The 20,324-nt window shown below is 40.7% G+C and overlaps 1 protein-coding gene across 10 annotated transcripts in view; it reads left to right on the top strand.

The window, feature by feature from the left end:
• The window catches only part of FBRSL1 (fibrosin like 1), a 690,776-nt gene extending 683,022 nt beyond the window's left edge, over nucleotides 1-7,754 (top strand). For all 10 annotated transcript variants that reach the window (XM_067539808.1, XM_067539803.1, XM_067539799.1 and 7 more), the window contains one exon: nucleotides 3,147-7,754. In XM_067539808.1, the coding sequence (XP_067395909.1) occupies nucleotides 3,147-4,380 (1,234 nt within the window). In that variant the 3' untranslated portion in view covers nucleotides 4,381-7,754. The remainder of the gene's footprint in view (nucleotides 1-3,146) is intronic.
• Nucleotides 7,755-20,324: the final 12,570 nt, after the last annotated feature.

A 20,324-nucleotide genomic window follows, 5' to 3' on the forward strand; every position in this document is an offset into this window, starting at 1 on the left:
GAAACATGTCCATTTGCCCAGAGACAAAATAATCAGTGGAGCAGGCAATTTTCAAGCTCTTGTGACGAAATGTCCCCAATGGAAAAGAAACTTACAGGAACTAGAACAGACCAAGTATCTCTTTCATGAGGCTTGTCAGGGAAATTGTCAGTTGTAGAATCAAGAGAACCTACTATCTTTCACTTCATTGTGAAAGATGCCAGATTGACAGATCTGCAGACCAATACCCTCCCTTTACCCACAGAACATGTCATTTGCAGCCTGGAAGGTTTCTCTACACCCTTCTCTGTGCTTCCTTCCCTGACTCAAAAAAACCAAGGTGTGGTTCTCAGGCTCCATGGCCCATTCGGATCCTGTTAGCAGTCTCACCTGAGAGCCTAAACGTGCCAACTGCTCCAAAAATGAGGCAGTAGTTTTGTGATATAGATGCTTGTAAACAATGTCAGCTAGCACTGCCCACTAACGTGACTCAACTAACATGTTAATGCTAGTTTGGACACTCTGCAAACATTTGTCCCAGGATACCAACAGGATAAACACAAATGTCTGTGGAGCACCCGGACTATTAGCATGTGCATAAATATCAGTGAACTCATGTTTATGGGTAATCCATTAATTTGAATTTAAAAACAGCTTTAGTGTAGATAAAACCTTATTTGATGATTGGAATATTTCACCTGGGCTCCATGTAGTGTTTTGGCTTCTACAAGTATGATTTTGATCCATAAAGCCTTTGTGTGTTAGGCCCTGGTTATCTGAGTGGCTAACTCTGTGTGTTTTACCTTGGCAGTTGATACTAACAACCTATCCCTAGATTTGTATGCCTGATGCCAGCACATTCTACAGAAGCCCCTCCACTTTGGAAATAGCTTTTCCACCCTCACTTGTTCTACACACAGCCCGACTTTGTTGACGTTCAGGGCAAACTGCAGGCCTTTCTGTTTGCTTGGAACATTTTTATGCTGGGAGGGTATTGCTGGTACTTCAGATGACAACTCTTTGTTGTTACCACACTGGAGGGGATTTAACCTGGTGATTTGGAGATGAAAATCTGGCCCAGGGCATTTGTAATGAAGTATTTATGCAGTCCCTTGCAGCAGTACTACGTACAAAGGGCAAGTTAAATTCTGACCTCTCTTGCTTCCATGCACTAAAGTCAGGAAAATTGCATAGGAGTAACTGAGAGGAGAATTTGCCCTAGAATCCTAAATAGCATAGAACTATAGTCTCTGGTACAGTTTACACACACACACTTTTGTAAGGGGGAGAAGAACCTTTTTGCATATAAACCTAGTGCTTATCTGCAAGGGAAGAAATTAAGCCAAATTAACTAAAGGTCTGAATTTCAAAGAGCATTAGTTAAAGCGCATTAAACCCCTATCTGGACATTCATTTCAATGTAAAGTGGCATTAGTTCACATTAGCTTAATTCACTTCACTAAAACGAACTAAGGTCACTTTATTTCAGAATGAGACCATCCAGTAAAGGGTGTACTGTGCATTTCAAAATTAGGCCAACATAAATATATCAGTCAGAGGTGTGAGAGAAGCACAGTATGCAGAGCTAAACCAACATAACCCCCAGCACAGAGGCAGCTATGTTGATGAAAGAATGTTTCTGGCAATGTAGCTACCATCATTTGGAGAGGTGGTGTTCCTACTCCAATGGAAAAACCCTTTCCGTCAGCGTAGGCTGTGTCTACACTATGGGGCTATGCCATAGTATCCGTAGTGTCAACATGGCCTTAGTTAATTTGGCTTAGCTTTCCTGAATGTACCTGTGTAGGCAGGCCATTAGTAAAGCAGCTTAACTGACCAAAAAACATCACCAGGTCTGTCTACCACAGTGTCTAAAACCTTTTGCTGAACCAATACCAAGGGTTTGCCAAAATTCAGTGCCCTGAAAAATAAGCAAATGAAGATAAATATTCCCAGAACTCCAACAGCACTTTATAGTTTCCACCATGCTAATCATTCAGCTTATGACTGTAACCCAACAAAATACGAGCATCATTAAATTTGTCAGTTACATAATGCAGTTGTCTCATACTTGGTGTTTAGAGCACCTCTTACCCAAAGCACCCGAAGTGCTTTGAAAAGGTGAACATTATTTCCCCTCCTTCTCTTTTAGAGATGGGAGTAACTGAGGCACAGTGAGGTTTGACCTTGGGTAAATCAGTTAACACATCAGTGGTACAGCTGGGAATACAACCCCACTCTCATGCTTCCCCTTCCCACTCTAAATATCGGATATCATCACTGCTTGTATGAGACCTTCCTCATTTAATTAGCACCAGTGCATTAAACCGCTTGTTCCTCACAGCAGCCCTTCTTGAAATATAGTTTAAGCAGTTTAATGTGCATATATCTCTAGTGCCTGGGATTTTTCTTACACAGCTGCCGTATCCGCTGAAATTGCAGCACTTAGCTCAATTGAATTGAACTAAAAAGCAGATCTGCAGCTCCCTAGAAAAACAAACGTTACCTCATGTCCTGGCTGCTCAAGCCCCAAGATAGAGTTGTTTAAGATGGATTTGTTTTATGAAGAATTTAGTATAAATGTGCATAGAACTCAAGATTAAGTTGCCAGCCAATTCAGTGTCTTTGTCTTAGATGCATGTCACACAGAATCAGTGCAGCCACCATGGTAACTCAAGCATATCTTAGAAAATTAATGGCTAATATTCCTAGATAATAGATTGTATTTACTGATAGCAGCATGGTTATTTCCTTGGCTGGTATAGTCTAGAAAAATGGTTTTTTAAAATAATCCACTGACCCTTCTAGCCCTTCAGTAATGCACTAGCCTGTCTCTTAAGCAGACTAAAGTTTAAATTACAATAAGGTCACATGTGAAAGGTGACTTTGATGTTCTCTCATGCATGTCCCATTTTGCAAGTCACCAAACAAGTGCACATTTGATATTCTTTGCTCACGAGAAGCCCATAGTAATGCTAAATGCTGAGCACTATTCTTGCCATGTCTACCACCAGCTAAAGCTAGGAGTCCCTCATTTTCAGAAGCTCTAGGTTCACTCTCAATTTTAATAGCAATATGTACTTTATATATAGTTCTGTTCATTGTTGGCATAGGTGTTTTGTGTAAACGACCGCACATAAACAATAAGGTATTTTCTCTTTACACAGGGATCTCATGGATAAAAACAGACATTCAAATAGATCCTCACCAGCATCAGCTCCTGTGACCCATCAGATCAGCAACCTCATCCGCAGCAACAGCCAGACCTCCAGCGATCCTATCAGGCAAGTTAGCATTGGTGAAAGGGAAAGGTCCAAAGACCCAGAGCGAGAGCACCCCGACCGACTGAGAGAGCCGCCCATGACAGAACACAAAATAAAAGAGAGCCGTTCCCCCGTGAAGGAAACTCCAAGCCATGATAAGAGACCCTCCGAGGACAACACAAAGCCAGTAATTCAGTCTGTATCTCCCTACAGCAAACCTGCACTAAGCGAGAGCTTGAAACTTAGCAATTTAATGAACAAGGATATAGAGAGAAAGCCAGAGCTTCCAAGTGACCTGCAGAAGATTAAGAATGACATCAAGGTCAAAGAGGAGCGCAAAGAGGACAGTGATGTGCTGGTAGTGGGATCTGAACCTTCACAGCATTCCAGAACAGTGGAGCATCCGCCACCACCTTCTTTGCATGGATTACCATTACCCCATTCTATGGCTGCCACGATGCCTCTCTCCATGAGTAGTGTTCACCAGATGAACAACATGAATGTTCTAGACCGCAGCAGAATGATGACCCCTCTCATGGGCATGAATCCTTTGTCAGGAAGGGAGAGACTGCCACATCCTGGATTTTCTTGGGACCCAGTGAGGGACCCATTGCGAGATGCGTACCGGAGCTTAGACCTGCATCGTCGAATGGACTTTCAGCTCCGGACAGATCCCATCCACAGGTTCCCTGCTACTTCTGGATTTTATGACCATGAGCGTTCTTACAGAGACAGGGAACCGCATGACTATAACCATGAAAACCTTCTTGAAGCCCGCCGAGAGCAGGAACGGTTGCGGCAAGCGGAGGAGAGAGAGCGCATGCACTTACGGGAAGAACTTGAGCGTGCCAGAATGCACCACCTGCACTCGTCCCCTATCGAAAGTCATCTGGCACACATGCCATCGTTCATGCCTCACTTAAGCGGGATGCATTACCCCAGACTCAGTCCATCCACTGCCATGCACAATGGAATTTTAAATAGGAACCCACCAACCGCAGCGTTGAGTGCCCCACCCCCTTTGGTACCAGCGAGCAGTACTAGGCCTGCCTCCCCACGCAGGACTACCCCACTCACAAACTCAGAGTCCAGGGACTATTCCCCCTCTAGGAACCCCAAAGAAGTAGAGGCACGATAGTCCCCAACAGGGTGAATTTTAAACTTCGCTGTATATAGAACAACAAAAATCTTTTACAAAATGCACTGCTGTAACCTTTTTTTTTTTTTTTTTTTTTTTTTTTTTTTAAATGTAAAATTTATAGAAGTTAAGCACAGTTCCATAAATAATAGGGTTAGGGGTTTCAAACTTTCCAACAAGAAGTTGCTAAGAATGGGAATTTAATATATATAGGTATTGATTTTTTTATTTTATTTTTGTTTCTGTGCTAAACTGAGTTATTAAAAAAATATCAAGTTTGTACATTTTTTCCCAAATGTGAGAAACATTTTTAATGGATTTGTATTTTTTTTTTAATTTTGTGCTCTTTATTCGCTTAAAAGAAAAGAGAAATTTTGCTTTTAGTTAAATTTGCATTTAAAATGCCTCAGATCCTTAAGAAAATTACCCAGGGTTTCTTAAAGTATTTATGGAAATACTGTAGTTTCTTACAGTCCACTGTGAGGTTCCCTAACTGAGGCCAATCGATCACTTATCTTGGTACTTTGGAACCGAAGTTAGATATATATTAAAATATTATTATTAATAATAATAATGTACAAAACTGTTTGTTTTTTGCCTTATTATATTATGCAGAAATTTAAGAGGAATTTTTTTTGACTTCTTGTTTTAAACAAAAAAAACAAAGAAAACAAACAAACTGTAAATATTCTGTTAATATAAATGTACACCAATATTAAATTCTTAACATAGGTAGACTTTATAAAATAATGGTTTCTAGAACCACTCTGGTTATTTGTTAACATGGTTACAACTCATTCTTGTCACAGTCAGAAATACACACTCAGAAAGCTAAGTGCAGCATATATACTTCAACTATGCAAGAACTTGGAGGCAGGTCTTAGTGGATGTTGGGGGGAGGAAGATTTAAAAAAAAAAAAACCCCAAAAAACCAAAACAACTTTCAACTCTGGAGACAGAATGGAAATGGCATGTGAACAGGAAGAAGGATGCTTGTGTTTAACAAAAAAAAAAACAAAAAGAGACTGCATTTTTTTTGTACAAACACAAGGGACAGTTCACCAAGGAGAGAGAGAGAGAGATGCTCCTGGGAGGAGATTTTGGTTTCCTACTTTTCAAGATGGCAAAAACAGATGGAACTGGCACAGTACCCATGCGGCAGACCCTTTCTTTAATTTTTTTTTTCCTTTTTTTTCCCCCCCCCCCCTTTTTTCTTTTTTTGTGTTGTGGGCAGGCTCGCTGGCAAGCAAGGACAATTTTCCGTGGACCCCTTGTGCTAATTGTGCAGTGTTCTTATTGGAATCTGTATACAAGACACAGTAGAATTTTAGGAGTGCAAAAAAAAAAAAAAAAAAAGTCGGTTGATTTTGAAAAAAGAAATTCTGATATTATCTATAGTACATGAAGACCATAAGCAAATGTTTGTTTCAGTGTGGTTCTGCCTTGAATTGCTTTTTGGCATGATTTTTATTTTTATTTCAAATTTTACTTTTCATTCATATGTAAATTTTGCCATGTTTTACTTGCTGTACCATTCCCCCCTCCCTTATTTTATTTTTCAGTATCCATGTTTTATATATCCTGGGCTTTTACTCTAGTTAATTCAGCCATCCGCTACTATTTTCTTTCCTTGACTCTGTATCTCGTTTCCCTCCCTCTCCCCCCATCCTCCCCCCTACACCCCTGTAATTTTAAACATTCAGTTTCCTTGTAGATCAATGAAGATAAATACAACATTGATTTTGGATGAAAAAAGGTAGTTGACTGTTTGTGTGTCATAGCTAGTCCTCTTGACTTTGAGGCTAATGGTTTATCGACAGATATGCTGAGCCTTTTAATGCCAGTAGTGCTTCAGGTACTTTGATGGTCCAGCCACCATGTGATGAAGGGGTTGAGGGGTTTGTTTAAAACCTTTCTCTGATTACCCATCCCCTTTACCCTAAGAACCTTGCCCACTGACCAAGGATTTAGCTCTTAGCATTTCAGACACAATATCAAAGGTATCACAGAACTAAGAACTTTGACAGCTGTAGAATATCTGTGGTGTACGAGGCAGCACAAGTTTTACCTTGTGCAGAGAGGGACACTTCCTCATACAAATTAACCATAACAAGTTATAGATGTCTCTGTAGCACATACAGGTTTATGTCACCTTTTGGGGGTGAGAGGGAGAAAAATACAAATGCAACTCTTTCATGGGCAACCTCTGTGCAACAGCTTGCTTAAAGAACAATGCTGCTGGCATAGCTATGAGGAGACTAGGGAGGTTACAGACCCAAAGCTCTGTTCTCTACATGCATTTTCATGTATTTCCCCTTAGGCTGACATCTGGGGGGGCATTCTGAATTCCTCTTATCCTCCTTCCTGTCAATAACTGATTTAACAGTGGGCAAGGCTGTTTTAACAGCATGTTACAGCTTCTGTTTTTAAGTGTGTGATTAAATTACCGAGCATACAAAATAAATAAATAAATAAATAGCAGGGTCCTTAGGCTGATGTGAAAGGAGACTTCAAATAAAAACAGGCATTAAAAATCAGCACCTGCTACCCCAGCAGAAATTGGAGAAATGAATAACACATGGTGGAATTGAAAAGTGTATTGGCCTCACCACAAAGAGCTAGTCGTAATCTTGACTCATGCATAATATTGGCCTTCAAATTCTGTTCCACCACCATTGTTCAACGTGCCAGCTTGTTTGACCACACATTTACAGTAGAGCCAGAGACAAGAGACAAACTCAGCATGTTAGTCTTAGTGTCCATCAAAAAGTGTGGATAGCTATATCTTTTGAATGTTCAGAACTGTCAACAAGATTGTAGTGTGTATGCAATCCAGTTAAAGCCTCCTGTATGGTACAGTAACATTTAGTCTGTAATAATAAGTAGGCATTAATTCAGTGGCCAGCTACAGTGGAATTCCTAAAGAATTACATTTTGCACCCATATAAATGCCAGAAGAATTTATCATGAATGGTATTCAATCTGTGACAACAGCAAAGGGAGTCAGTGATTTGCCGTTTACTGTATTGTGAAGCATTACATGAAAGTGTAATGGCAATGATTCATTAACGCTACACTGCAGTGGCATTCTGACGGAATTATACAGTACTGTTCCTCAACTTCCACAGCAAAATAGTTCATGATTAATGGTATTATTACACTAAACAGAGAAACAAATTAACTCAGCTTTACTCCTTTAGCTACCCAGCTGAGTCTTTTCTTACTAACAAGACTGCTACACAGCCATTTCTGGATGGTATGAACTTCTGCTTCATTTATGCTCTTTCAGTTTTCCACACCCACTTTTGATTGTTCTATTTTCAGCCATCACCCGAGAGACTTTTTTCCCCATTCGCTGGTAGAGGTGGGACTTAGAGGTGATATTGGCAGTTACTGAGAAGGAAGTGTGTGGAATTCAGCAACCTCATTGCTTTCACTAGAAGGTCTATTTTCACAAAAAAAAAAGAACGAGGAGAGGAAAATGGGCTCTCGTCTACATTAACTCTCCTTTTCTTTGAGACACAAGGAGTGTTTATGTACTCATGGGAATGCAGTTGGTTTCCGGGCATGAAGTTTACAATTATGAATGTACTGTCTTCTGTTCGTAAACAGATACTGCAACGGGACAGGGTACTTCTTTTTTTTTAATGGAACAGTCCAATAGTGAATAATATTTACTGAATATCCATCTGACAGGCTGGGTGGAGACACTGGATTATAGGATAAACATAATCCCTAAATCAATAGGAGATTGAGATTCCTACAAAGTTACATGGCAAAAAAATTAGCATTAAAGAATTTGTTTTGGCAATAAGGCAAATCCGCTGATCCCTCAGGTAAAGAACAAACATCTTGAGAGCATCTACACTAGCCTTTACAAACATGCTGAGTATTTAGAGTTAATTGGCAAATCAATTAACTCAAAAGATTAAAAGAAGACTCTAGTGTAGGCACCTCCTTTAGGATTCCTCAGTTGTCCAGGCTTTCACTGCAGGATTTCCCGGGTTCTGAATACCCACCTCATCATCTTCTGACCTTATTATTATTATTTTACAGAAGGAGCAAAGGAAAGAAATTAGAGAATCCAAAATAAGCAGAAATGGAATATCCGAATAGTTTAGGAAGGAAAGGGAGACCCCAGCCCTCATCAAGCTTTTTGATCAGAGAGAGACAATCAGTCTGTGCCTCCTAGATCAACCTCCCCTGAACTGGCAGGGGGAAAATGAACAAATTTTGAGTCAGACTCCTTGAGTCAGACAAATGTGGATGCATATTCTAGGGAAAAAAGGGACAATCTCTTACTGTTAAGGAAAGCAAAAGAACATTTTAATTTACTTACACTGACCAAAAAGAAAGAGGAACTCTGATAACTCCTTTAGAAAAGTTCATCTTGCCAAAGCCACAAGAATATAGATGTTACAATATTGTCTGAACCCACCCCTCCTCTGCTACTAGACAGCATGTGAATTCAGACCTTCCAATCTAGGTCGTTTGCCTGGATCAGATCACATTATTTTCCATGAAAAGAAAGAAGCTAATCTCTAGCAGACTGGGCCCATTGAGTTCTATTGAGCAAAGGATAGGATGGCTTTAAACTCAGATAAAGTCAGTTAGTTGTGATGGCTTCCCATAGTGCCAGCTACTTCTCAGGAAAGCTTTTAGCTAAACCCAAAATAGACTAATCGTATAATCTGTTGAGCTGGCCTTGAAGTTTCTAATGCATTCAGGTGTAGAAGCAAACATATACTCTCACACATGCTATTTCCTCAAAGTAATGCATTTATGAAACGGATCTGTTCTTGGTCCTCTTCTACTTCCTTCACAGCTTATTCCTAAGGAAATGCCTCCATTCACATGGATCCAACTATCATTTTTTTGCTGATGGATCAGCTGTCTTAACTCTGTCTCTGTCCAGTTCCACATATCCAACTCTGCAAGGCCAGCCTGGATTGCTGGCTGAGTACAAACATGCCCTAACACAAGTGCCTTAATTCTTCCTCTCAACATAGCTGCACACACCGCTGTTTTATTCCCATAATTTAGGCTCCCACCTTTGGGGGTCATGCTTTGTACTGCTTCTGCTCCCCACACAGCCAGACTCTCATCAAAGCTCATTGTCATTTCTTTCACAACATTTTAAAAATCTGGCTTTTTCTTTGTGCCAACAACTCAAATAATAAAAACACAGGCCCGTGCTATAGTTATCCCTTTCCTTGATACACACTTGCCTTCCATCCAGAACACTAACGCTATCTTCCTGGCTCATCTGTCAGCTGGTACTTCCATCCTCTGCCCACAGCTTTAATCCCCCAATGACTCCTCACCCCATGCCACACTGCCCATCCTTGCTGTCAAAGGACCTGTTTAATTCCAGCCTTGCATCTTATTTCTTAAGCTCCCTCTTCACTATACCATCACAATGTTTGTTGCCACCTTTGTTTCCTTCTCCCATCCCTTCTAGGTGCCTTCTTCCTTGCTGTCCGCTGTGCATGTCAGCACCTCCCACTCCTAATGTGCCAGGCCTAGACCCTCTCCTCATCTAAATCCCTCCTAACCTCTCACCTCTTCCACAAGGCACACAACACTAGCCCTTATAAATCTGATGCCTCTGTGTCAATATAACAAAATGAAAATAAAGATCTCAGTTAAACACCACCTTCCGGATCTCCTAGCAGCTTCTCTTATCTATCTTGCTGTATTTGCCATTTAGATTGGCAGCTCCTTAAATTTTATCTCGTACAGCTCCAAGCACATTGTCGCTATTAATATTTTTAATCCTGTTACTTACGCCTGGGCAAATCCAGTAATAAAACTTATAAAATACAGGTAACTTTGAGGGAGGAGGGGCAACCATGTTGAATCTACCTTTTGCATTAATTTCGAGAGACTTTGCAATCAGTCATTGATGGAAGCAAGCCCTTTTTACTCTCAATTGCCGTCAAAGAGAGAGACAAAATGTATATTCTCTTGAGAGCCAGAAATAGATACATATAAGCCTCTCCCAAAGCCTCACCTGATCCTTCCCTTTGCAAGAGTAACGCTTACTACAAAAGGAAATGCCTGATGTTCCCATGATCTCCGGTAAATTCAAGCAGCTAATTCCAGCCCCTGATTTGTCAAGTAATCGCTTGCTTTGTGACAGATGTAATTTCATTTCCATTGCCTCACAGAAACAGCTGCTGATAGGACACTTGCTTTGAATTCTCAGGCCTGGAGCACACAGAGAGGATTTCTGATGGCTGTATGGTTATTCCTTATTACTATGCATGGGATCTCTATAGTGCTTTATGCTGGTGTATGATGGCCTATTCATGAGTCAAGGTCAAGTATCCAAATTTCTTAGTACCAGGCGATAATTGATTTTGCCTCACTTATTTGGGTTTTTGAAGGCAGATTTGTGGGTTGGGAGGAATTTAACCTGGGAAATAAAAGTAAATCAGACTTTAGCAAGTGGATTTACCAGACACACACAAGTTTTCTGGAGCTATTAGCCCTGGAATTAGCTCTCAAGTAGCATAAACAGCTACCTCCTAAGGAACAATATGGTGGGTGATGGATTCAGCTTTTCACAGAGCTCTTGAGGGTCAAGGTAACACTTCATACCGAGTTAGCTTCTTCCTGCCCCTGTCCCCCCAGAAAGATCAGAGCACTGAAGCGTCATCACCTCTATTGAGTTCACAGACCTTTCAAACCCCAGAAATCAATATTTTATTAGGAAGATGCCATTTCTGGTAACACTCTATATTACATGAAACAGAAAAAATAAAATCCTGGAGGCTGGAAGACACTATAACAGGCCTAAATTACAGACTTCCATTGCTGTATATAATGAAAAGCCAAATAGTGGTATGAGCAAAACTATGAGATTTTTTCCCCCAAGACTTTCAAGGTGACATGCAGCTGAAGAAAAGGGTTTATCTTCCATTGCCTCAGACACCTACCATTGAAAGAGCAGTTAGAGCAATCTGTGCAGAAGTGGCTAAGCCACATGTTTGCAGGTGTTGGCATGGCAATTTCTTTGTCTTCTTGCAAGACCCTGCTACTCCATTAAGCTTCCCTAATTACTGTATTTATCATCAACCAGCCTTTGTTTTCTTCCTTATTTAACTAGGTTGTGTCAAAATAGTGATATCCAGGATTGTCCCACTAAAACAATTCCTGGGATGCAACCTCTTTCAACAGAGGAAGTGCATTCATGTTTATGTTTGAAGCTAACTTGCATGATTTACAGAGCGTAACCATTCTGACAGATGGTAACCAGTCACCTGGCACAGACTGTTATGGTATGACTTTGGTAGGCATCAAGAAAGGGTGCACAGACAGGTAAGAAGAGAAAATGGATGCCCCTCTTTTCTCCATCATCTAGCATACATTGCTCCCCACTTGTGCTGTCCAACTTGTACATGCAGGGAACCGCTGGTTCACTGGGGTGGAATCAAGGGGCGGGTGTCAACATGTGACAGGCCCAGAGACAAGATGGTGCTCTAGTCACACATGCACTCGGTCACCCTGTCATTGTTTTCACGAGTTCCTTCAAGTGGCTAGTCTGCAAGAGAGCTTTACAAAAGCCAGGCCAAACCCAGGCAACTTTGAGAGGAAGCAGCCTCCCTTAGGCAAAGTTAATGGAGCTATGGACCACTACGTTGCCAAGAATTGAAGCTAGGGAGCTCCACAGCTGATGCAGCAAAAAGCATCTGCGTGGTTTCAAGGCAGGAGAAGGTAGCTTCCCCTCTACTCTTTGCACCTGCCCCAACAGAATAATTGCAAGAAAACCACACTGTTCCTTCCTCTCGCCCCCATCCCTTCATTAGTTTTTCCATCTGGAAGGGGCAGTCTGGCCATCTTGTCTGTATTTTACAAATAAGAGGAACTGCTGCACAGAGAGATCAACAACAACATTTTCAAACTGGGGACTCTAAAAATAAGCAAATAATGTAATTACCCATATAACAATACCCAGCTCTTAAATAGCATTTTTCACTCCTAGATCTCAAAGCACTCTCTGAAGTAAATATTCTCCCCATTTTACAAATAGGGAAAACAAATGTAGGCACCTAATAGGTTACCAGATTTCCAGGTGTTGAACTCCGACTGAAATCACTTCAAAAATAAGGCTGCTTTTATTTGTTGTACTTTAGGCACCAGTTTGAAAATTTGGAGCTAGGTGATTTGCCCAAGGTCACAGAGAAAGGCAGTAACAGAGTGGGCAACAACCCAGCATTCTTCAGGCACAGGTCTGCCTTTTAGTCACAAAACCCTCATTCCTTTCTCAAAATGAGAAAGGCACTTTGTCTATTTACACATCCCTTGCCACATACATTAGAGGTAAAGACTTTTACTCCTCTCTTCTCAATTTGGAGCTAGTCACCTGAGGCATTCACGTGAGAATAGTCCAGGCTGTCATTCAAGGTTTAAATAACCAAGGAAAGAAAGGATCTTCACCCACATCATGTCTGTTTACTTTGCCTTTTAATTAGAATGGCGGAATGAGCTTTTGATTGCATTAGTTGTGCTCAAAACTGACAGGGCTTGCTCTCTACAAACAGGGCTTCTTGGTTTTTGCTTTGCTACTTTAAATTTTTGCTTTGTCAGAGGTTTCAAGTAGATGACAGAGACGTGCTTGGATCTCCCTTTTCAGCCTTTTGGGATCCATGTTACTGTGGCGAGCAGTATCCTGACAAATGACACAAGGATTACAAGCTAAGAGAAACACAGCTGGAGCGTCAACTCCTGAGGGACGTTTCCCAGTTTTGCTGTTCATAGCAGGATCACTTAAAGTAAAAATTAAAGGAAAAATTTTTGTACGCAAAGCCAATATAAACTCAAAATGCTAGTCAGGAAAAATGGAGTTTGAGTGCTTTTGGGTTTCATTGCTCAAAATATTTTGTTCATAGTGTTTATATCAGGCACAATTTTATTTTGCCTCTTTTCTTAAGAGTTACCCTCAGAAGTCTTTGCACAAAAAATTATTCTTGTGGGAGTTGTAAATTCTGGGGACTGGGTGAGTTGCAACCAGATCTTCAGGGGGGCATGACCCTCCCCCCCACCCCATGTTATGACTAGATGGGAGTTGAGATCCAGCAGAACGTTTTCTCTGTTGTAACATGAGGTCAACTCCTTCTTTATCAAGCCTAACACACATCAAGTAAGATACTTTCTTCTAGAGTGGGTCTCAGCTTCGGGTCTCCGGACCACAAACCCTTCCTTGGTGTTTGTTGATTTAGAGAACAAAGCAGTGGGGCATTATGCTACTCTATGGAGTAGGAAGATGGTGTTTGTAGAATGGAAAGTGGAGGAAAGACTGACAAAGCATTTCGGGCTTCATAAAAGATTATTTCCCTCTTCCACCAGTATTTTCCATCAGCTAATAATGCCACACCTGCTTCTAAGAATGTCTCCAACACCTCATGTAAAAGTAACGACAGCTGGAGCTCGAACCAAATGGATTAATCCAGTCAGATACAGGAAACCAGGCAGTCTCACTGTCCTAGCAACGAAATATCAGAGAGACACGATCAAAGAGATTTCTCCCCTCATAAATGTTCATGCTCATCCTAGATACCACTAAAGAGATCATCTGCCTTCTCAAACTAATGACACTGCTGATGGACATCACTGCCCTGAGAAAAGCAAAGTGCAGCTGCAGTCAGGCAGGAGAACAGCAAAACCCAGTGGATTTTGATTATTATTATTATTATTTATTATTATTATTGATTAGGGATTATGAAACTATAGGGCTTTTTTTTGTTTTTTTAAACTACAGTTTCTGAGAAACTCAATATCTAGAGTGCATGCGAACAGATTTCAGTTTTGAGACTGGTCGTATCTGGGAACTACTGCCTGCATAAAAATAATAAGTCTTTTAAAAACAACCTCTGTCCTCATTATACATTAAACTGATAGCATCAAAAGATTAAAATCAGAGAGACAGTCTAGCTGGGTTGACAGTCTAACTTTGATTCTCCAGATGGATTTGGGGATGCTGAAATTGGTTGGACATTCAAGGAATTAACATAAATAATTCACCTTGTGGGGAAAGCTGCAAAGTTCATATGCAGATCAGAATTCCCCCAAATCAGATGTGAGCTGTTTGGGGGCAGTTTATAGATCCACTCTCTAAATTTAAACCTTAAGTCCCATCTATCACCAGTGATCTTCATCCTACTGATCAACATAGGCTTTGTCCAACACATCAGGCCAGTGGGCTACCCGGCCTGGTACTGCCTCCAACAGTGACGCATATCTTAGATGGTGCAGAGCAACGTGAAGGGCAAAAAACCCACCCAGAATTCACCTAGGCAGATACACAGTATTGAGGCATCATGTGACAAAGATACTGGACATTTTTTTTGCACACTGCAGTTGATGAGCTCATTGGATTACCTCACATAGCTCTTCAAACAAGGCATAGCCAAAAATGTGCCTCTGAACTCACTAATGAATTGGTTTAATTGCCTGCCAAACCTGAGAACAGCCAAAACTAACAAATTAAGGTTTATGATCCTGTGGTCTCATTTACAAGGGGATAATACAGAAACTGTTTATTCTGTGAGGTGTTTGAGTGAGCTGAGAGAAAATTACAATCACTATATAGTATATAATAAAAAATTATTTTTAATGGGAAACACTTATGGTTATTTTGCTCCATTAACTTGCTCTATTGTTTCAGTCTGTCTGGCTGTCTACTAACAGGCCCTTGTTGATCATCAGAGGGGAGACTGGCTTGACAGGCACAATGGTTCAGAATAACTTCACACAGTAAATGGAGAGCTTAAAAACCTGAATGGTGGGAACACAGATGCTGTTCTGTGAAGGAGGATTGCTAAGAAGAGATGGTAGTCCACTTGACAAAAAAGGAGAAGAACATCTTGGGACACCGACTCACCAACCGAGAGTCCAGCCAAGAGGAGGACTTCAAACTAGGTTCAAAGGGGTCAGGTGACAAAAATCCACAGGTAAGTATAAAAAAGCTGACCTACACCAAGATCATGAAGTTGGGCGATGAAAATTTACAAGGGCACAGGAGGAATCAGGAAAAACAGTGAGGAATCTGTTCCATATATTTGATGCCTATACACAAATGCAAAGAGTATGGGAAATAAGCAGAAAGAACTGATAGTCTTATGCACCTGCAAAATTATGTTGTAATTGGCATCACAGCGACTTGGTGGGATAAATTTCATGTCTGGAATATTGATATTGCTTGTTCAGGAAAGACAGGTTAACAAGGGAAGTGTTGCATTGAACGTCAAGAATTTATACACTTAAGGTCCAGAACGAGGTGAGAAACTGTTGAAAGTCACTGGGTAAAGATAAAAGAGGATGGGGGAAACAGAGGCAATGTCATCGTAGGGGTCTACTATAGACCACCAAATCAGGAGGAGGAGGAGAAGGTGGATGAGGCAAACAACAAATATTCAAAACACAAGACTGGTAGTAATGGGGGACTTAACTACCCAGGTATCTGTTGGAAAAGTGATACAGCAAAGCACAAAATATCCAATAAGTTCTTGGAATGTGCTGGGGATAACTTGTTGCAGAAGGAAAAGGAAGTAACTTGGGGGAAGGTAGCCATTTTAGACTTGATTCAGACTAACCTGGAGGAATGAGAAGATAAAATGCAACTTGGGTGAAAGTAATCATGAAATGATATTTCATTATTCTAAGGAAAGGAAGGAGTGAGAGCAGCAAAATAAGACAATGGACTTCTAAAAATCAGAGTTTAACCAACTCAGAGAACTGGTAGGTAAAGTCCTACCGGAAGAAAATCTAAGGGAAAAAGGAGTTCAGAAGATCTGGCGCACTCTCGAAGAGAGACAATTAAAATGTACAACTGCAAACTACCCCGATGCCAAGAAAAGATAGGAAGAGCAGTAAGAGGAGCTCTTTAATTACCTGAAAATCAAAAAGAAATATTACAAAAAGTGGAAACATGGACAAATTACTAAGGAGGAATATAAAAGAATAGCACAAGAATATAGGGACAAAATTATAAAGGCAAAGGCACCAGATGAGTTACACTTAGCAAGGGACATAAAAGCAATAAGAAGAGGTTCTATAAATATATTAATAACAAAAGAAAGATGAAGGAATGTGTATGTCCACTACTGAGCAGAAAAGAACCAGTGACATCAAGAAGACTGGGGTATTTAATGCCTATTTAACTTCAGTCTTCCTCAAAACGTTAATCATAACCAGCTACTTAACACAATTAATATTAACAACAACAAGAGGGAAGGAACACAAACCAGAACAGGGAAAGAACATTAAGATAAATTAGATGTATTCAAGTCGGCAGGGCCTGATGAAATTCACCCTAGGGTACTTAGGGAACTAGTTCAGAACCACTAGCAATTAACTTCAAGAACTCATGGAGAACAGGTGAGGTTTCAGAGGCCTGGAGAAGGGCAAACATAGTGCTTATCTTTAAAAAGGGGAGCAAGGAGAACCCTGGGAATTTTAAGCCAGTCAGCCTAATTTAGATACCTGGAGGTCATAGAAAGGTAGGGCTGGAAAGGACCTTGAGAAGTCATCAAGTCCAGCCCCTTGCTTTGAGGCAGTACCTAAATCTAGAACATCCCTGGCAGGTGTTTGTCAAATTTATTCTTAAAAACCTCCAACGATGGGAATTCCATAAACTGCCTTGAAAGTCTATTCAGAGTTTAACTCCCATATAGTTAGAAAGTTTTCTCTAATATCTAACCTAAATTTCGCTTGTCGCAGATTAAGCCCATTACTGTTTTCTCCTACCTTCAGTGGACACTGAGAACAATTGATCACACTTCTCTTTATAACTGTCCTTAACACATTAGGAGATTTACCAGGTACCCTTGATCTACTGGAACAAATTAAACAATCAGTTTTTAAGCACCCACAGGATAACAGGGTTATATGTAATAGCTAACATGGATTTTTTAAGAACAAATCATGTTAGGCCAACTTAATTGCCTTCATTGACAGGATTACTGGCTTACTGAGTAGGAAGGGAATAGACGCGATTATCTTGATTTTAGTAAAGCTTTTGACACTGTTCCACACAGCATTCTCACAAGCAAACAAGGAAAATGTGGTCAAAATTAGATTACTATGAAGTGGGTGCCCAACTGGTTAAAAAAACCATACTTATTTACGTTACATTTATATTTTATATTACAGTTTGCTGTCAAACTGGAGGGCTATTCTAAACATAGAGGTCAGTTCTGGGTCTGATATAATTCAGTATTTTCATTAATTACTTGGATAATAGCGTCAAGAGTGTGCCTATAAAATTTGCAACTCACACCAAGCTGGGAAGGGTTGTAAGCACCTGAGCAGACAGGATTCAAATTTAAAATGACCTTGAAAAATTGGAGAATTGATCTGAAATCAACAAGATGAAGTTCAAAAAAGAAAAGTGTAAAGTACTACTCTTAGGAATGAAAAAATCAAATGCACAACTACAAAATGGGGAATAACTGACTATATGGTAGTATTGCTGAAAAGAAACTGGGGGTTAGAGTGGATCACAAATTGAATATGAGCTAACAATATAATGCAGTTGCAAAAAAAAGGCTAATTCTGGAGTGAATTAACAGAAGTGTAGTATGTAAGACACAGGAGGTAATTTTTCCACTCTACTTAGCACTGGTGAGGCCCCAAATGGAGTACTGTGTCCAGTTTTAGGTGCTACACTTTAAGAAAGGTGAGGACAAACTGGGGAGGGTCCAAAGGAAAGGATCTCATAATAGCCTTTAAATATGTTAAGAGCTATTATAAAGAGGACAATCATGGTGTTCAGCTGTCCTCCCTGTCCACTGGGGGTGCGACAAGGAATCAGCTTAACCTGCAGCCAGGGAGATTTAGGTTAGATGTTAGGAAAAATCTTTCGAACTATAAGAGTACTTAAGTACTGAATTAGGTTACCAAGGGAGGTTGTGGAATCCTTGTCACTGGAGATTTTTCAGAACAAACACCTGTTGGGGATGGTCTATGTATCCTCAGTTCTGCCACAGCTTGGAGGGATGGACTAAATGATCTCTCAAAATCCCTTCCAGCCCTACTTTTCTATAATGCTATGATAATATCAGTGGGAGAGAGCATAGGGCCAGATTATGGCTTTCAAGGCTACAGAAATGTGCTGGACTGAATGAACAGAGTGCCATGTTGTACCAGGAACCCCAGCAAGGAATTACAGCTGACTCAACTGTGTTTGTTTTTGTTGTTCCGGGGATGCAGCGCATGGAAGCAGAAGCTCTGCAACCCTTTCAAGGATCCATCATCTGGTGTGGAGAGAGCAGAGTCACAGACCACCCCTCTTTTAGGTAGACATTGCTTCCCAAGATGCTCATGAAGAACAGTGCCTCAGCTAGCTTCCCAGAAGAGCTGTGACTGTTCAGCTCTATACTTATTTTCCACTGCACTTCTCTCAGCCAATGGTGGTCTTCCATGGGAGACAACCCTGATAACGTGTATTAGTTTATATCCCAGACATTATTTAAACTACACTATATTCTATGCTGTACTCTGACTAAGCATATTGTCATGTGACAACTGTTAAACACTGTTTTCTTCTAACACTGTAGGGAGAAACTTTATTAGACCCAAGGAAATAACATTATCCTAGACATTGGCTCACTGTCGAACTTCTGCAAGCTAGGAGCATACGGGTTCAGAACGCACAGCCATGTGTGCCCAAACAGAGAATGATGCCTGGCTGGAAGTATGAGCAGGAGAGAGGTTTATAGGAAATTGGCAGGTTCTGGATAATTTCTGACCTGTAGCAGATCCCAGCACACTCGTACCACAAGAAAACTCCTCATGCTTGTTTGTTTGTTTGTTTAACAACTGGGGAAGCACTGACTGAATAGAATGTAAAGGCTTGATTTAGTATTGAAACACAGCACACGAAGCGCCACACGATTGCCTCTGTAGCTGCCCGTCCTCTCTCTGCAGACCCGATTTATTGAGATTGATCAGGAATAATGTGGATGGTGATAATGATTTAACATTTTGTTGCCCTGAGGAAGCAACAAATCATTTCTGAACAAAGATTATCTCTTTCTTAATGGCAATAGGAGCACTCTTGCACAAGCAGGCTGTTTAACAAAATGCCCAGATCTTATGAGTCCTCATTCACAGTGGGGCAAGGGTTTCTTAACGTGACTCAGGACTGAGAATCCCCCGTTTTAGTAGCAGTGGTGGTGATTGATTGGTTCCATCGCTTACTTCCTAAAATGGGCACCTAATGGAGAGGTGAGAGAAAGCTATGGGTAATGTGGGAAAGCTACAATAATTGACCAATCTTTCTGCAAATAGATGGGGCCTGTGTGAATGAGCTCAGCAGCTATCTGAACTTCTGTCTCTGTGAAGGCAGCTGAAAAGGAAGGAGAAGGGGAGAAGAAAATAAACAAAGAAAAAATGGATCCCTCCCTAGTCAGATGTTTCCCTTTATTTCACTGTTTTAAATGTAAGGTTATCAGGTCTAACATCACACTTCTAACAAATCCAAACATTTCAGCGCTAGCATTATGTGGGATGATTTGAGGTCGAGCCCACAGCTGTAAACTCATTAGTCTTGTATTTTGTGAGAGAAGAAAGACTCCACATGCCCTCTCACCCTCTTCCCCCTAATTAAAATTAAAGTATTTCCTGGCCAAAAGTCATTTCTACATTCATTCATCTCCATTCTTTTCTGTTTGGATAAACCACGCTCCAGTACTCAGAGGGTGTTATGTACACAGACTATAAACTCTTAACAATCATGCAGTGTGTTATGACTGGCTGAGCAGGCTCTAAAAAGTGGTTCTTGGCACCATTGTGCATGTAGTTCAGGCTCATCAGTCACATGCAATTAGAAACACTGGATGGAATACACAGGAAGAGAACAGCACTAAGGGAGATTAGGAATTTAGGAGAGAAGAGGCAAACAAAGACAACAGCTTTGTGCAGAAACTGCCATTACAAAA

This window comes from Emydura macquarii, unplaced genomic scaffold, assembly GCF_026122565.2.
Source record: "Emydura macquarii macquarii isolate MOO-44397 ecotype Brisbane River unplaced genomic scaffold, CSIRO-AGI_Emac_v2 contig_554, whole genome shotgun sequence".
NCBI classification, from domain to species: Eukaryota; Metazoa; Chordata; order Testudines; family Chelidae; genus Emydura; species Emydura macquarii.